The 17,474-nt window shown below is 36.8% G+C and overlaps 2 protein-coding genes across 9 annotated transcripts in view; one reads left to right on the top strand and one right to left on the bottom strand.

Annotated features, from left to right (window-relative positions):
* CCDC88A (coiled-coil domain containing 88A) overlaps positions 1–12,467 on the top strand; it is a 99,385-nt gene extending 86,918 nt beyond the window's left edge. For 3 of the 8 annotated variants that reach the window (XM_036435349.2, XM_036435350.2, XM_036435348.2), the window contains 6 exons: positions 353–424; positions 1,333–1,413; positions 3,023–3,288; positions 3,715–4,177; positions 7,884–7,983; positions 8,507–12,467. In XM_036435349.2, coding sequence (XP_036291242.1) covers positions 353–424; positions 1,333–1,413; positions 3,023–3,288; positions 3,715–4,177; positions 7,884–7,948 — 947 coding nt within the window. In that variant the 3' untranslated portion in view covers positions 7,949–7,983; positions 8,507–12,467. Of the gene's footprint in view, positions 1–352; positions 425–1,332; positions 1,414–3,022; positions 3,289–3,714; positions 5,168–7,883; positions 7,984–8,506 lie in introns of those variants that run through there. The other 5 variants (XM_036435344.2, XM_036435346.2, XM_036435342.2 and 2 more) reach the window with 3 other exon arrangements.
* A 1,786-nt stretch (positions 12,468–14,253) lies between these two features.
* On the bottom strand, positions 14,254–16,057 carry LOC118717374 (prolyl-tRNA synthetase associated domain-containing protein 1). The gene is made up of 2 exons (XM_036435359.2): positions 15,848–16,057; positions 14,254–14,774 (listed from the first exon to the last, which is right to left on the bottom strand). Exons 1-2 carry the CDS (start codon positions 15,980–15,982, stop codon positions 14,343–14,345), a joined length of 567 nt encoding a protein of 188 aa, XP_036291252.1. The 5' UTR covers positions 15,983–16,057; the 3' UTR covers positions 14,254–14,342.
* Positions 16,058–17,474: the final 1,417 nt, after the last annotated feature.

Here is a 17,474-nt window from a genome sequence, read left to right as displayed (position 1 = left end):
TTTGAGAAAAGGAGCCACTAATAGAAGCTTAAAAAAAAGAAAAGAAAAAGAAAACACTAGGACTTCAAACAGAGAAAAAAAACAAACATGTAGAACAACCGAGGCTCTTGCTTTGCAGGGTCACGGAGACTGTTCCATTGACGAGTAAACTCTCATCAGAGCTATTTTTCTTGCTCCAGTTCCAGTGTTTGGTTGCGTCTAAAGTATATTAAACAGAGATGTATTATATGTAATTAAAAAAGACTTTTCCATATTCTGAGTAAATAAAATTTTGCAAAGTTGGTGTTTTTTGTTGTTGTTATTGTTATTTTGTTAAGAAATACTTTAATATCTATTTTGATATTTTATGTAGATGCTACATCCTTTGAAGATATAAGTCCACATGGTATTAGTGATGATTCTAGTACAGGATCAAGAGTTCATGGTAAGATATGAACTTTATTTAGATAATACAAATTAACTATAGAATGTTGCATTGAATCTGAATGTGCATTGCCAGCAAGCATGTTTTATCTAACCTGCACCTCATACCTCTGCCATTTCTTCAAATCTAATACTTCTCTTTACCCCTTTTAATGTTACTGTTTCATCTAAATAGTCTCTATTTTAGTCCAGGTCATTTATAAAGTATTCCTGCACAATGCTTAAAGGTAATTTTGTTGCCATTTTGTTATAAGTTTAAAGTTCTGAATACTTTTTACAATATTTACTTTAAGAAAATATAAACTTTTAAGAAACCATATTCTGCAATGTCAAGCATTTCAGGTTTTTAAATTTCTGTCTGGAAAATCATATCTTACCAAACTAAATTATTAACAATAAGTGGATAACATGTAAAAGGAATTTCATATGAAAGCAGGATTTTAAGAAATAGGATAGGGCCATGTTAACTATTCGGTTGTTTCTCTTCTATGGATAGGGATACAAAACATTAACTACAGATGCTCATATTCCTCCTGTTTGTAGCATCTTTGCAATGTGCAGGGTTCTTTGATCTGTTGTAAGTGACATAATTACTAGCACCTTTTTTGGCATGTCACTCTATTAATTTAAAATAGTCCTACCATCCTTCTAGAAATCATATTCAAATCTAAATATGCAATTTATCTTCTTTTATTTGAATTTTAACAATTGTTTCAGATATGCCCTATCTTACTAAACTATGTGGAAATGTCTTTGCTCTCTAATGTATACAATTCAGCTATCAGTGGGCATGCTCGATGTGTGCAAGTATGCATGATTACTTCCTCAAAGCTTTCTGTGATCAAAATATAAAGTTCAGTGTCATCAGCTGGAAGTTTTATCACACTGTCTCCTGATTTTTTCATTTAGCTTCGAGACCAGCCAGCCTTGATAGTGGCAGGACATCCACTAGCAATAGCAATAATAACGCCTCACTCCATGAAGTTAAAGGTATGCTGTAGGTAAATTTATTAATATGTTCCATCCATTTCCACATTTAAAAGGGAGATCGATGAAGTTTCTAGAGTAAAGTGTGAGATCTAAATCATCTGTTTGGGACATAGTTTCTTGAAATATTTTATACTTTTAACATATTTCAATGTATGTAAATGTAAAAACAGGAGCAGTTATTTTGGTTTCCATTTTTTATCTTTCACAGGTAAAATATTTTATAATTTATACTTCAAAAATATCTGTAGGTCTTATTTTACTTAGGTTTTATCTTTCTCATTAACATGGTTGTCCTTAATTTTCTCATACTTATACATTGAACTCACATTACAGAAAGAGTTTTACATACACTTAATTTATCCCATGAAATAGGAAATGTATTTTTTAATTTGATAAGGCAATTGTGTGTGTACACATGTGAAACAAGAGCCAAGTGGATGCATATAGCTCATCTAAGAATTATTTCAATGTTTTCCCTTAGTTTTTAAATATACAGGTACGGCTTTTATGTAATGTCTGTCTGGAAGCCTTGACTAATATCTTTTTCCTTAAAGGTATACTGCCTACTCAGATTCTGGAATTGTTTAGTGGATTATAAACATTTATTAAAATACTCTGTACACTCCAGAATTGCCAAATTAGAGTCAATGCATTTATTCCATTGCTCTTTGCATTATAAAATCCTTTGTCTCCATTTTAGGGGTTTTTTTTGTTGTTGTTGTTTGTTTTTTTATCATTAATGCTATGACTTTTTTGCTAGGATCTGGGAAAAAAGAGGGATTTTTGAATTTTTATAATCATTTTGTATAGCCAGTAGGAAAAAGTAGAAGTATTTGAAAATTTAAGAAAATCTTATTTCTCTAAAGTTATTACAGAACTTGAGCCACATACTTTCATGACCTACTTTACTCTTTTGTGATTAGAAAACCATGGAAAGTTGCATTTTCTATCTCAATATTGTATCAGTTTGCTTTTGATCAAAATCAATTATCATTGTTAAGGAATAGCGTAAGCTTTAGATAGATTTTTTCCAGAACTAGTAATTTGCATTCTATACAGTTACTCAACTGAGTGGCCACCATACCAACAGTGGAAAGCATGACTTTCCTTATATGCCTATTTAATTAAAAAATTTTTCCTTTAAAGTCATTTATTAAGGATTAATAGATAAAACTTTAAGAAAGGCAAAGCATTAGAATTTTTAGCATTTAGAATAGTTTTTGGTTTTAACATTCAGAAATAATTTAAAATTTCTATAGTCATGTTTTGTTCCAAATTGTGAGGTGGTTTACAGTTACAGTTGACCCTTGAAAATACGAGGAAGTGGAAGGGGCTAGCACCCCTAATCCCATGTTATTCAGGGTCAACTTGTATTTGAACCTGTATTTAAATTTCAACAATTGTTTCAGATGTACCCTATCTTTATGGTAGACAAAATAATCTGGCAGTTGTTAAACTTAAAAGATAAACATAGTTACTAAGCATTTCTGAGTAAAGCTTGAAAGTCAGTTTGGCTCTGTGTAAGAACCCAGTCAACAAATCTTATTACTTATATAGTTTTAATCTCATTTCTATTATTGAACTCTTAACACACCATGTACTCCGAAAGCAGGTGCAGTTAATATCCAGAGCAGACCACAAAGCCATAGCAGTGGGGAATTTAGCTTGCTTCATGATCATGAGGCTTGGTCCAGTAGTGGTAGCAGTCCAATCCAGTACTTGAAAAGACAGACCAGATCAAGTCCAGCGCTCCAGCACAAAGTGCCTGAAACTGAGAGTCGAGCACATCACAAGATCAAAACTGGTTCCCCTGGAAGTGAAGTTGTTACTCTACAACAGTTTTTGGAAGAAAGCAACAAGCTTACCTCAATACAGGTGAGTTTTATAGATGACCTTAATTTAGATGGGCATTACAAGTTAAATGTCTGTGACTAAACTTGAGAGCTTTTTTGTTGTTGTTAATGCCCGATGGTATTTTTCCATTGATTTTTAGAGAGTGGAAGGGGAGGGAAGAAGAGAAACATCTGTTTGAGAAAGACACATCAATTGGTTTCCTCCCACACATGCCGCACAGTGTGGGGAGGGCTCTGTGAGCCCTTGATCAGAATTGAACCCGAGACCCTTCAGTGCACAGGCAGCTGCTCTACCACTGAGACATACCAGCCAGAGCAGACTTTAGAGCATTTTATTTTAAATAAAGGAGTGTTTAGAATACTAGCAGTTTTATATTATGCAGTCTAATATATCAGGAAAGTAAAAGCATACCTGATATTCATTAATCTGCTTTGTTTTTTTTAACAGATAAAGTCCTCAAGCCAAGATAACCTTTTAGATGAAGTAATGAAAAGTTTGTCTGTCTCTTCTGACTTTTTGGGAAAAAGCAAACCCGTTAGCTGTGGCCTGGCCAGGTCGGTAAGTGGAAAAAGCCCAGGAGACTTCTATGATAGACGGACCACTAAGCCGGAACCGTTTGTGAGGCCTGGCCCTCAGAAGACTGAAGATGCCTGCTCTGTTAGTTCTCCAGGAAAACCTACACCAGGCACTCAAGGAAAGATGAAACTGGTAAAAGAATCTTCTTTGTCACGACAATCAAAAGATAGTAATCCTTATGCCACTTTACCTCGTGCCAGCAGTGTGATCTCTACTGCGGAAGGGACTACTCGGAGGACAAGCATCCATGATTTTCTGACCAAGGACAGTAGACTGCCTATGTCAGTTGACTCATCACCAGCTGTTGCTGATAGCCACATCACTGCAGCATCTAGTGAGTACCGTTTACACCAGTGGTCTTCCCATAAACGCCACAGCCCAATATATTACGTATGTTCTCGTGCACAAATTGATTTAGTTACAGATGAGCATGAGTCTCTATATGCCCAGGCCAGAGACTCAACAGAAAGGCCACATTTTCTAAACCAAACTTTTGCCACCATGAATATGTCTAATGAGTCACTTGCAGTGTCAGCTAAAGATAGTATAGAGTCATTTACTCATCCATCTCAGCCATTTTTATCCCTGAATACAGAGTTAGTTAGTAACATCAGTGGGTTACCTCCCAGGCCAGTCACCAGAGTAACTGACCAGGCTTCTGCCTCTTTGGATAAAGCTTCACAGAAAGATAATGAACAGTTTTCTGATAATCAGATCCGAGGTAACTGTAACCCACAGTCTTCTGTAGGTAGCAGCAATCTTTCCACTCCTGCATGCCTCTGTCCTGATGACACAGAAGCTGCATTGTTAGTTTCTGAGGATAATCAGACTGTTTGGTATGAATATGGTTGTGTATGATCAAAACTGCACAGTATAATCCTGATGTCATTTGATATGTACTATGCTTCTCTAATCTGACTTGAAGAGCTGCTGTTGAAAAGTATTTGGCAAGGTTCATATTCCCCCCCCACCCCCCCAAATCGTGGCATAGTGTCTGGCTGTACATGATGGCTTGTATATAAATGTGAATGTGTGACTACACCAAAGCCTGCATGAAATATTAATTGCATTGTACATTTTCTGCATGACTTTAAAAACCTTAACAATACATGATCCTCTCTCATTTCTTGCCGCCTGATAAGAGATTGTTACTTTTAGAAGCATGTTAAGACAGTTGCATGCTGTATTTACCAAGAAAGCATTTCCAAGTCATACTTTGTTTTTGCTTTTTGGTGTTTTTTTTTTTTTTTTTTTTTTTTAATTTAAATTTTATTGATTTCAGAGAGGAAGGGGAAAGGGAGAGATAGAAACAACAACGATGAGAGAGAATCATTGGCTAGCTGTCTCCTGCATGACCCCTGCTGGGGATGGAGCCTGCAACCTGGGCATGTGCCCTCAACTGGAATCGAACACAGGTCCCATCAGATTGCAGGCTGATGCTCAATCCACTGAGCAAAACCAGCTAGGGCCCAAGTCATACTTTGTTGCTTCCAAAAAAGAATGCTCATTTCCTCCCTCTCTCCTTCTTATTCCTCTTTTTCTAATAAATATTTCTTTTAAAAATATATATTTCTTTTAATTGATTTCAGAGAGGAAGGAAGAGGGAGAGAGAGATAGAAATATGCCCCCCTAATCAAGTCCACAACCTGGGCATGTGCCCTTATCTGGAACCGAACGATGCCCTCCTGGCTCATAGGTCGACGCTCAACTACTGAGCCATGAAGGATGGGCCTTTTCTTTTATTTCCAGAATGTGCACCACATATTGCACATGTATAGGAAAATATGTTAAAAAAAAAAAAAAAGTCCTTTTCTTTTGCCATTTAATTATGCCTTCTGTCCTTTTTTATTTTCAAATAGTTAATAGCTCAATACTTTAGCAAGTATTAACTACTGTCCATATTTATAAAATTGTTCAGATTTAAAACATTGTTAATATTAATAAATTTAGTGTAATTCTTAAAAAACCCCATCAAATTTAAATGTGACTTTTACAGTAACAAGGAGCATTTTCTATGTATTCTATTTCTTTTCTGCACTTTTCTTCATCTTCCTTCGAGATTAATTTTTACCTAGAATCAGTTAAGAGTTTTTCTAGTGTTTTTTTTTTTAATAGAGTCAAAGAGAAATAAAACAATCATACACAAAGTGTTGAAAATTTGCATTTTTACTTCTGTTAAAAAGGGTAGCAAGTTTACAAAGTGGTAAAGATTGGTACTTCTAAAATTTTATAATTTATTATTAAATGGTATGTCTTTCCTAAAAAAGTTTTCTAAAATGAGTACATTGTGCTAAAATAAAATATTAGGATTTGTAACCACACTTAAATTAATAGGTGTACTTTTAGTAGAACAAATTTAAGAATAAATATGATTTGTAACTAAAAAATAACCATATAAAATAGCGAAAGTATTTGCTAACTTTGACTCTGGTGTCATAAACTTTAAAATTGTCTCTTGCTGTGGTCCTTTAAAAGCAGAATCAGCTATTCTTGAATCTCCCAGAATAAAACAAAAATAAAAACTCATAACTCTCACTCATCCCTGGAGGAGTATATCTTCACTCTGTCTCTGGAATGTTTTTGCCATTTTGATTTAGCCTAACTATTTCTGTTAATAACAGCCTGACAGCTGAAAGGAATGCTTTGAAATGTAATTTTCTAAAGAGGAAGGAAATTATTATTTACTACATGTTGTTAATTATTGTTATTAATTGAACCAAGGCCCCTTCTACTTACACTTTTGACCATACTACTTTTCTTATAGCCAGCTCATATTAAAAGTAGTGCTAGAGCAGGTAATCAATCAGGAAATTTTTATATTTTTAGTACCACCTAATATATTTTCTTTGTGAATAAATCCATCTATTTTATTGTCATTTGTTTTATACTCAATTCTAACATTTCAGATGTTTTTGGTATGTCTTCTTTTATTTTTTCATAGCCTAGTAATAAAAATTAATGGCAAATGCAGGTGAGATTAGATGGAGGACATATATCATGCAAATATAAAAATTATTATTTCTTTTCCACATTGAGTCAAGTTTTATTTCTCAACTTTTTAAATATTATAAATCTGGCCATATATTTTTAATTTAAAACATTAAATTTTAAATTTCATACATTGAGAAATCATGTGCTATTATATTAAAAACTGATTATTTTAAAAAATTACTTTTACAGTAAAGATTTACAACCCAAATGGCTATAGTTATATATACAGCACATTTTCAAAAAGAAGATTCACACTGTGCATGTGAGACAGATACATACCACGTCTATGTATCTTGATGATTGTCTAAGAATACAGATTAGATTTCCTCCAGAAACTATCATAAACTGTGGAGTCATAAAAGTCTCTCAGAACACTATATTAATATAAGTGAAATCTTAGAAAGATGCCCCCAATTAAATACATTTTTAAAGATAAAATTAAAACACTGACTCAATTGAGCAGCTACATGTTTTTCTTCTAAGACATCCATAAAAATCCTATGACTTCACAAAAGATTATTTGAAAAACGATGTGAGATTCAGATACCCTAATTTTAGATGAAACTGCATAGTTTCTATTCCTAGGCTTCTAGAAATTATGCCAATATTGTGTGACATTGAAAATTAACACTGTTACGTATTGGGTCCCCTTTAACCAAAACAATTTTAGCTATTACAGTGTAACAAGGTATATCATTTGCCTACAAAATATGCCTTAAGCCCAGGTTTTCTTAGTAAGTAATACAAATATTTCATTGTAGATGTTTCTGCCACTGCACGCAAGATTACTTTTTATTTTACAACTATACATGACCATTTAGTACATAAACATAATAAGTACTTTTTGACACTAGGAGGCATATTATTTCTAGCTTTTAAATATGAAAACCAGTCTTGAAGTAATGAGATGTCTATCAGATGAAAGGATTTCCCCGAGTTAGATTCCTTCTCCTTGCCCTGTTCAATGAGAACTCTTTAGTTTCTTATCTTCATGAATTGTATTATGTTTAACTTTTGATTAAATAACATGAAATGCTTTTTTCCTGCAGATGTGGACAAAGTACAAGAAAGCAGAAATTCAAAAAGCAGGTCTAGGGAGCCACAAAGCTCCTAATTCTATTACCCACTACATGACATGTGGGCCAAGTGGTGAGTTTCTTACTCAAAATGTAAATGAGATCAGTCTCATTTATACAAACTAACAGCATTAAGTATAAAAACAAGTGCACATTGCATTAACAGATGTAAATATTGCTTGCTTAATTGATTCATGACTTCTGTCCTGTTTACTAGTAAAGCAAGATGATTTGATTGCCATTGTTTTTTGCCTGTCACACAGGAAGCAAACCTTTAAAGAATTATTTTTTCCCTCAATTTAAATTTAATCTTAGTAGTGAGTAATGTCTTAGAAATTCCTGTTTCAGTGTGAAGTCTTTTTTTTCTCTTTTTCTTTTTTGTGGTAGGAGTACAACTTTGCCACAGTGTTCTTGGTAATTGAGGGTAAACTAAATGCCATTTAAGGAAAACATGTCTCTGACTTACTGTCACTCTCATTCCTATAGAAATATCTGGTGCATGCTGTTCTTGTAGTGGCTGCTCTGTATTTTATATCTCTTATCTTTAAGCTTTTCTTATATTTTCTTTCTTCTTTCTACCTTTCAACTAAATACAGAGAGAAAAGTGTCCTTCATTTTCTCAGTATGAAGCCTTTATTTCTGAAGTAACAAGACACCCAACTATAGAAATCACTTTTTTAAATCTTTAAGGAGACTTTATACAATTCTGCGTGACTAGAGCAGGCAAGAAACACAAACCTTCATTCCTTCCTTGAATCAAGGAGCACTACTGGAGTCAACTGCCAAAATTTTTAGAAGGTTTTAGGACTCACTATACATTGTACTATTAAGATCTACTGAATAAAGGATGTTCTCTCGCTAAGGACCAAGTGTTTTGAGGTTTCAAGAAGTACTCCAAGAACAACCTACTTCTTTCATCATTTGTTTATGAATTGATTCATGTTTGCTTAATGCTTCTGCTAAGAATTAGCAAAAAATCTAGTGATTTATATTTAGTTGTGTAATCTAAATCAAATGCTGTAGTATGTTGTGGAATGTACTATATATCAAGATACAGAGAACCTTGGTTTTGGCATGCCAGAATCTTATTTGGTTAGCAGACTGCATGTATTGGTATTTTTTTTAAGCCAATTATTTTGGTGCACTGAACAAGAAATTCGGTTTATACGATCAATCTGAAAAATCCATAATGAGATAGGAGTTATAAAAAACTTACAGTGATATTAATCTCCCCATATTCCCCAATAAGCAACACTAAGCATTCAAATTAAGTAAAGAGTGTTTTCCTGAAACTTTTAAGTAAGGTGGTTTTCCAGTAAATGGCATTCCCAAGATAAAGTTGTATTTTAACTCATTTCCCCTCTTTAGTATTGGGTTATGTATGTTTGTTTTTTTAACTTGAGAGTTGACTGTTGCTTAAGTTTTCTATGGCAAATATAATGTAAATAACTTACTATGATCTGCATTTTGCCAGGAACTCACTTATTCTTAAGATTATCACTTAATAAGAATTTTTCTGGTTTTGTCCTTTATAATATTAAAGTTGGTAACTTTATTGGTACTTTTGAAATATTTGTATGCATTTGTTACCTTAAACATTTGAAAGAAGCACAAAAAAGTAGATTTAATTAATTTAACCCAGGGAAACATCAGTTCTTTTTGTAGTTCCAATTTTATATCACAGTTTTATTTTCTTACAAAATCAAAAAAATGCATTGATACCTGTTAATGCAAATTCATTATTTAACATAAATATCAGAATAATCTTAAAGGTCTTAAGTGAGGAAGATATTGATTTTTTTTTATTTTAACAGTGTACTTCTTATGCTTTCATTACCAGCTCTAAAAATCTTTTTGGAATAATTCATATTCTTGTGTGTAGTTTATGTGAACTGTGTGTTTATAACTAACCTAGATGTCATGAGAAATGTGTTGTTTTGCTCTCCCTCCCTCCCTCTCTCTTCCTTTTCTCCCTCCTCCACCTTTTTCTCTCTCGTGTATATTTATCTTTTTTGGAGAGGGTAGGCCAGTAGCTATGTTGTGATCAGAGTCTACTTTCAGAAAGACCATTAATGAAAAGACAGAATGTATAGTTGACCAGAAACTAAATGGGAAATTAGCAAACTTGGTTAACTTAGCCACTATTTAACTTAGGCCTTGCCACCAAATAGGGCTGTAAAGTTAAATCACTTTTAAAGTCTTGGCTGAAAGGTGCTGTGTAGTGTAAATACAAAGGATTCTTACTAAAATATAGTTATTACACAACAGACATATTTAAAACGTATTCTCTAGACTTTGAAAGATCTCTCTCCATCATGACTCCCTAGATTCAAGTATCAAATTGCTCATTGGGCATCATGGCAGTCTGGAGACACTTACATGTAAAAAATGTAAACTCATTTTTAGGTGGATAAATGGAAAATAAATATAGAAATTATGTTTTAGCTAAAATACAGTGAGTAATTTAGTTTATATTAACTAGCTTCTAATTTGCACAAGTAGGACACATCCCCGGACACTTACTGAAAATCAAAATTAATGAGTAGGAGGTGGCCCAATGGGGGTGACTGATATCACAGCTTGGCCTCTCCAGGTTACAGATGTCCTAAAACAGAGAGCTGCTCACATAAGCAGCACATTATCCCTTCAAGTAGGAAACACTAAGGCAGCCTGTAAAGTACTGAATCTGCGTAGGCTGGCTGTGAGAAAGTCCGGTTAAAGCACCAACCAAGGGAACACTTGAAACTGCAAAAGTAAGAATAGTCTCAATTATATTCATCCCCCTTTTCATAACAATTCAAGAAAGGACTAAATAATAACCACACGAATATTTTACTTTCTCCAAAAGGCATCATTGGAAGCAAACTTAGTAGGAAGTCACTCTTTTCCTTAAACAAAATAGTGTGGCTAACTAGAAACTAACTGGGGCCTTTTTACTGGAGCCTGACATGCTTTTAATTATCTGGTTTTATTCTAAATCGACACCTAACCCCCGCACCTGACCCCACCCCAAAAAAACACCGAAGAATTTAATATACAGGGTAAGAGTTTTGGCCTAGAACTCCAATACAGTGCTTCAGATCTGGCCATGTGGAAATTTTGGTCCAAGTTTTTGAACTGGTGGTTACCAAAGAGTTCACAAAACAGGTTTGTATGTAGCACCTTTCATGCAAGGCATGGTAAGAGCCTACTTAAAAATCACTGTGCACATTACAGAATTGCAGCCACCTCACAAATGAAGTATTACAGCCTGCACTGTCTTAACAGTTTATGTCAGAAAGTGAAAAAGACATTGTACCAAATCTGGATTACAGTGCGGAATAATGTATGCTAAATGACTTGTATTTTAAGTTACTTAGGAGAAAAGTGATCATTTTTTATTTTTATTTTTTGCTATACTTAGTCCTGAGATTTTTTTTTAAAGTCTTGAATGAATAATACAAAAGGAGCCCATTTTATAATATCAAACTTGATGTACATGTTGAAATATTTGGACAATGAAAATGCCTTAAACGGAATGCTTATAAAGTTGCACTTATAACACCCATTAACAAAACCTGGTTATAAATTGTCTTTTTCTTTTCTACTAAGGTTTCTCTTTTGATGTTTGCCATTGTACTTAAAAATGTTATTAAATACCAAATCAAATAATATAAAAGCTGTAACATTTCCTTTCAGAGTAATGCTACTGAGGGATCTGAAGTTGAACAGCAAAATGTTTGGCAGTACCTAATATCAGCCACAGAAATCCAGTTTATAATGACACCATTGTTTATCTTTTTTAAAAACATCACTTTATTATTTTAGTTTTTAACTTTTTTAAAAAAATTAGGTTGGCTTAACATTTGCTTATCAAACTGATATAAAAAATAAAGCAAAGGTGGTTTTTATAACAAATGGTTAGTAATCATTTAAAATTTGTAAAATATGATTTAGCCAAGTATTCTTTCCTTTCCCTTTGCCCTGAAAAACCAATTTTCACATAACTCATAACCTTATTTAGATGATTGTGTCCTAATCATTTTGGGATGGGGTTTAGAGGTTTTGGGAGAAAGAGAAAAGAGTATCAGTTGTCAATTCCAAAATAGGTTTAAATACATTAAGAGATTTTTCAGCCCTAGCTGGGTTGCTCAGTTTGTTGGTTATGGTTCTCTTCTGTCCCTGGACAGGGCACATACAAGAACCAACCAATAAATGCATAAATAAGTGGAACAACAAATCAATATTTCTAAAATAAAAAATCAATAAACCATAGATTGTACAAATCAGTATCTCATCTTCACTCATAGCCATTGGAAGCAGAATGTTAGAGATGGCAACCAGCCTTGTGTCCTTGAGCAGGTCATTCTTTCTGGAACTGTTCCCGTCATAGGTGGGGAAGGGCAATTAGACCACTTATCTAAGGTCTTTGGATCTATTCATTAAATCTTCATTTAATATGCAAAGCAACCTAAAACTTACTCTTAGAGATACAGTAGGTAAAAACTAACATGGCAAATCAGGATAAAGTTATCATTTATGAAGTGTTTATTATTAATTCCACATCTCAAATCTGTTCTATATTTTATAAAAATTCTGCCATAGACTTATAGCTTCTAATCATCTACATATAGAAAAGTCTAAGCAACTGTTCAACCATCAGTATGATGCACACTGACCACCAGGGGGCAGACATCAACACACAGGCATGGAAACATGGAACAGACTGATGAATCTCGGAGGGAGTGGGGCAGGGTGGGAAGAAATTAAAGATCTTGTAAGCATATTAGAAGCCTGGTGCACTGTGCACCGTGGGGTTTCTCAGCCTGGCCTGCAGGGATCAGGCCAAAACCAGCTCTCCGACATCCCCTGAGGGGTCCCAGATTATGAGAGGTTACAGGCCAGGCTGAGGGACCCTATCGGTGCACAAATCTGTGCACTGGGCCTCTGGTATAACAATAAATGACACGTTTTTACTTGTACTTTGCCTTTCAGTAACACAAATTAGTATATATTAAATACAGTATCTCTACCAAGGGGAAATTATTTTTTGAGTGGTCATACTTAGAGGAAAATGAGAATTCTTGTGACAAGACCTATAAACTGTTTCTGTAGTCTAGACAATGCCAGACCCTCAACTGATGAAAGGTTTTAAGTGAGGTGAAAAAAATGTCAATTTTCCTCTATTTTTAAAATACCTTCTATGTAACAAGTGACAATATATAATCCTGGCATTTTACACTTTTCATATACCATAACTGAAAAGGTGATGAGTAAAATTCAATATATTCCAGAAGACAGAAGAAACTTGTTCATATTCACATTTCTAACCTTTGAACAAAGACTAAATAAATCCTTCCAATGGCCTGTGTATATTCTACTGCATTTTTGAATTTCAATGGTATAAATGAGTACATTTTCCATCCCTATTTTGAGTTTTTCTAGATGAAACTTTTCTAAAGAGATACTTTAAAAAATATATAATTATCTTATTTTTTTCCCTGAAGAAAAACCACTTCTATTTTTTAAAATATGTTACTGATTTCAGAGAGGGAGAGGAAGAGGCATAAAAACATCACTGTTGAGAATCGTTGATCTGCTACCTCTTGCACGCCCCCTACTGGGGATAGAGCCCACAATCCAGGCATGTGCCCTCGACTGGAATCCAATCAAGTGCAGTTTAGTCCACAGGCTTATGCTCTATCCACTGAGCCAACCCAGGAAGGGCAAGAAAAAACACTTTTAAAAACAAATACCCAGTAACACAAATGTTTAGCTCTTGTCCTGTTTGTTTTAATTATCTTGCTGGGCAGTTTGCCTTATTCCTCATTCCCCAAAGAGAACCATTATCAGCAATAAACTTAAATTCCTCTCTTTTCCCTGTATGTGCACTATCATATGCATAATTTTATATATGCTGTTTTTTCAATTACAATAAATAACAAAGATATGTTAATCTTGGTTTGGTGTTAATTCTTAATTTTTTTAAAAACATTTTATTGATTTTTTACAGAGAGGAAAGGAGAGGGACAGAGAGTTAGAAACATCAATGAGCAAAACATGGAGTTAGAAAGATCAGCTGCCTCCTGCACACCCCCCATTGGGGATGTGCCCACAACCAAGGTATATGCCCTTGACCGGAATCAAACCTGGGACCCTTCAGTCCGCAGGCCAATACTCTATCCACTGAGCCAAACCGGTTTCGGTTTATTCTTAACTTTTGAGGGCATTTCTGTAATGAGTCATGGGGAATGAAGAGTGGGGAGAGGAGAGGGATCTGAGCTAACACTACCTCAATATATCTTTTTAAAAACAGCTTTAAGATGAAATATCCCTCCTAAAGTGACTTAAGTAGTCACCAAACCAAGGTGCTAAATATTTTTAATGTTTCTTACAAATTAGAAATAAGAAAAACAGCTTTCATATGTACATATATTCTAAACAGTAGTCCAATTAGTTTTTATCAAAATGCAGTATTATGGGATCATGTCCTGTCTTCTTCACAAATGTAAGAAAGTCTTCAGGGCTCAACCCCATGGTTGCAGTGTTGGTCATTGGATGAAAGTATACCTTTTCATGCCCACCTTCCAAAAAAGCAGAATCCAGGACAAATTTCACATCTCCGTCATCACAGAAGAGTGCCAAGGGTGTGGCACAGCCAGAGCCAACCTTCAGCTTTTCTAGCATGGCTGCTTCATCGGCAAACCGCAGGTTTCCACTCCCGACATCTAACTGCTTGGCAAGGTCATTTAAGTTAACTTGTCTGTCATGAAGAACTGTCACCAGCCAATAGCCTTTTTTCTTTTTGTCTTTAAGAAATAAGTTCTTGCTATGTGCTCCTTTCAAATGCTGGACGTGAGGCATCATTTCTTCAACAGTAAACACCTGTAAGGTGACACATGAGAAATTTAAAAATAACATGCATGTATACACACACTGCATATATACACAGTTATGTTTTGCTTGCGGGGTGAAAACAGCAACGTTAGGGGGGGAAAAACACACAGCAAGTTTAGGAAGTACTCAGTGCTCTGGATTTCACCCATTATGAAATACAAGTCTTTACCAGCTCAATTACTCATATCAGGACCTCAAATAATTTATCTTAGGTCAGTTCTCTATTCGAGTGTGCTGACTGACCAAGCCCTCACATTCTTAAAATACTTTGTTTTCTTTAAATTGAAAGTTTATAAGCACAGATTCCTTACCCTCCCATTACATCCACATCTGGTGACAACCTCCAATCCAAAGTACATAGCCACAGGGAGGGGGAGGGTGGGGACAGGGTCTCTGTTAGACCCTGGACTAATAGAGAACATCAGAAAGCTGGCAGTATGCTCAGGTCAAGAAGGAGCGTATGCGGACTATATGGGAGGGAAGAGGATCCGAGAAAATGATAGTTTTGATGTTAAATTTATAAAGTTGAGAAGACTTCTAATGGATTTCTCCACCCTTTGGAGATTACCGTATTTAGCTATTACCATTAGCTGTTAATGAAGCTTTGGGTAAAAAAAACGTTATGTACCCACAGCTCTCAAGTTACAACTGGTTCTGTGAAATATTTGCAAATCTTCATATACATTAAACCACGTTAAAAATACCAAACTTTCTAACCCTGGTGCCCTGCTGGTGTGCATGATGCATCGTAGCTACTGCAGAGACAGTTTTCTGCGTGGTGACTTTTCACATAAAGTGGACAAACTGAGCAGCATCTCACAACAGTTTACAACGCACAAGTTCTCAACATGTGGCACTAGTCCTCGATATGGCATCATAACCCCAAATCCAGAGGCCTTTGATGCAGTCGGGTCCTCTCCGTCCTAGAATCTGGGGAATGCCTAAAATGGACGTTTCTGGGACACACTCACTACCCCGGCACCCGTGGCTTCTGCGGCCCGGCCCGGCCCGGAAGACGCTGCAGCGGCGCCCGCCCGGCTGTCCCGGCGGCGGCTTCTCACCTCCGGGTGCTCCACGACCTCCGTGCGGATGGCGAGGGCGTCGAGCCTCCGCTCGAGCGCTGCCCGCAACTCAGCACCGGCCATGCTGCTGTCGTGGCCGGCGGGAGCGACAGGCGGGGAGGAAGTGCCTGGCATCGCTGGAAGTGGAGGAGGGCGCCTACGGGGAAACGGGGCGGCCTCTGGGAGCCCAGTGCCGGCGACTTCCGGGGGTGGGCGGTGCCTTCCGGGTGGGCGGTGCCTTCCGGGGTGGGCGGCGCCGTCTACCTGCGCCCCGCCCCGCGCGTTCCTGAAAGCATCCCAGGACGCAGACTTTCTGCACCTGCACGGAGGAAAGATCAGGGAACATGACAATTTGATGTTGAAGGCTGCCACCTGAGGGAAGCAACCTTGAAAGAGTAATGTATGGAGACCATCCGGACAGTAGGCGACGGAGCCATGCTATGGCCTCTGTGTGAACTATCTGGATGGAGGTCTTGTCTTGCAGCCACCCAAGACAAGCCGCCTGAGTAAGTTCCCCGGCTTAGTACACCTGTCACCTTCCCATATGGACCGGCCTGCCTCTTCGGTTTCTGCTTGTCCTCTGGGAAACTCCCTGAGTTTGCGAACCATCAGGGAGAGAGTTGGGGGGCAATCCCTAACCTTTGAAGACTTCTCAGTTTTTTAATTATGATTTTCACTTTACCCTTTCTGAAAGTTAACTTTTGTTATTTATTCGTCTGTGAAATCTTTTTTTTTCATTAGCTTTTCCTCTAAGAATGAAAGTAGAAAGTAATCAATAGCAAGATCACCCTTTGGAACATAGGGCATATCCCGAGTGATTGTCCTTAAATATTTTAAGACTTTGAAGAATAAATATCCAAATCCAATCATGGTGACCAGAAAGTAAGCAAGGAAAGAATCGTTGGAATCTGATTGTACCTAAGCAATGTAAATTAGGTCCCAAAGTAGGAAAACATTAACCACGGGTAGGATCTCCGTGGCAGCTACAAAAGAATGAAAATAGATAAAATTGGCAGTGCATCCAGCACATTGCCTACCTAGAAATCTCTTTGGGATTGAACTACCATCCATCACTTATGCAAGGCATGAATCCCTCCCCTAAACCCACCTCCACTCCCCGCCACCACCACCGCCCAGCCACCCCACAGCTAATCCAGCACAATTGCCTCTCAAGTCCTTTCCCTTTTCACCACCTCCAGCACAAGAGCTCAGCGATTTTCAACCGGTGTGCTGCAAAAATTTTCAAACCATGCAATGCCTGACTAGTCAGGCCCACGTTCCCTGGTATTTTTTTTCCTTGTATGTGTCTTATAGGAACCTATCCTTTCTCCCTCATTTCCGGGCTTAACGTTCCTCGGAGGGTAGGCGCTCACAGCCCCAGAAGAGCAGAAATAAACTGTAGAAGAGATTACCGACGCACTGACCCCGTGAAGAGGATACAGATTGAACTAGCGCCTCCCACGCTGGGCGCCGCCCACCCCACCCCTGGGAACCAGACACCCGGGTCCCGGCGGCAAGGACGACTATTCCGGAATGGGATCTCTCAGTTCGGGGAAGAACCGCTTCCGGCGGCACCGGAAGCCGGGTGGGGACCAATTCGGAGACGGACTGACCGGCCGTCAGTTCC

Source organism: Pipistrellus kuhlii, unplaced genomic scaffold, assembly GCF_014108245.1.
Source record: "Pipistrellus kuhlii isolate mPipKuh1 unplaced genomic scaffold, mPipKuh1.p scaffold_m20_p_13, whole genome shotgun sequence".
NCBI classification, from domain to species: domain Eukaryota; kingdom Metazoa; phylum Chordata; class Mammalia; order Chiroptera; family Vespertilionidae; genus Pipistrellus; species Pipistrellus kuhlii.
This window is presented reverse-complemented; position numbering and strand designations above follow the sequence as displayed.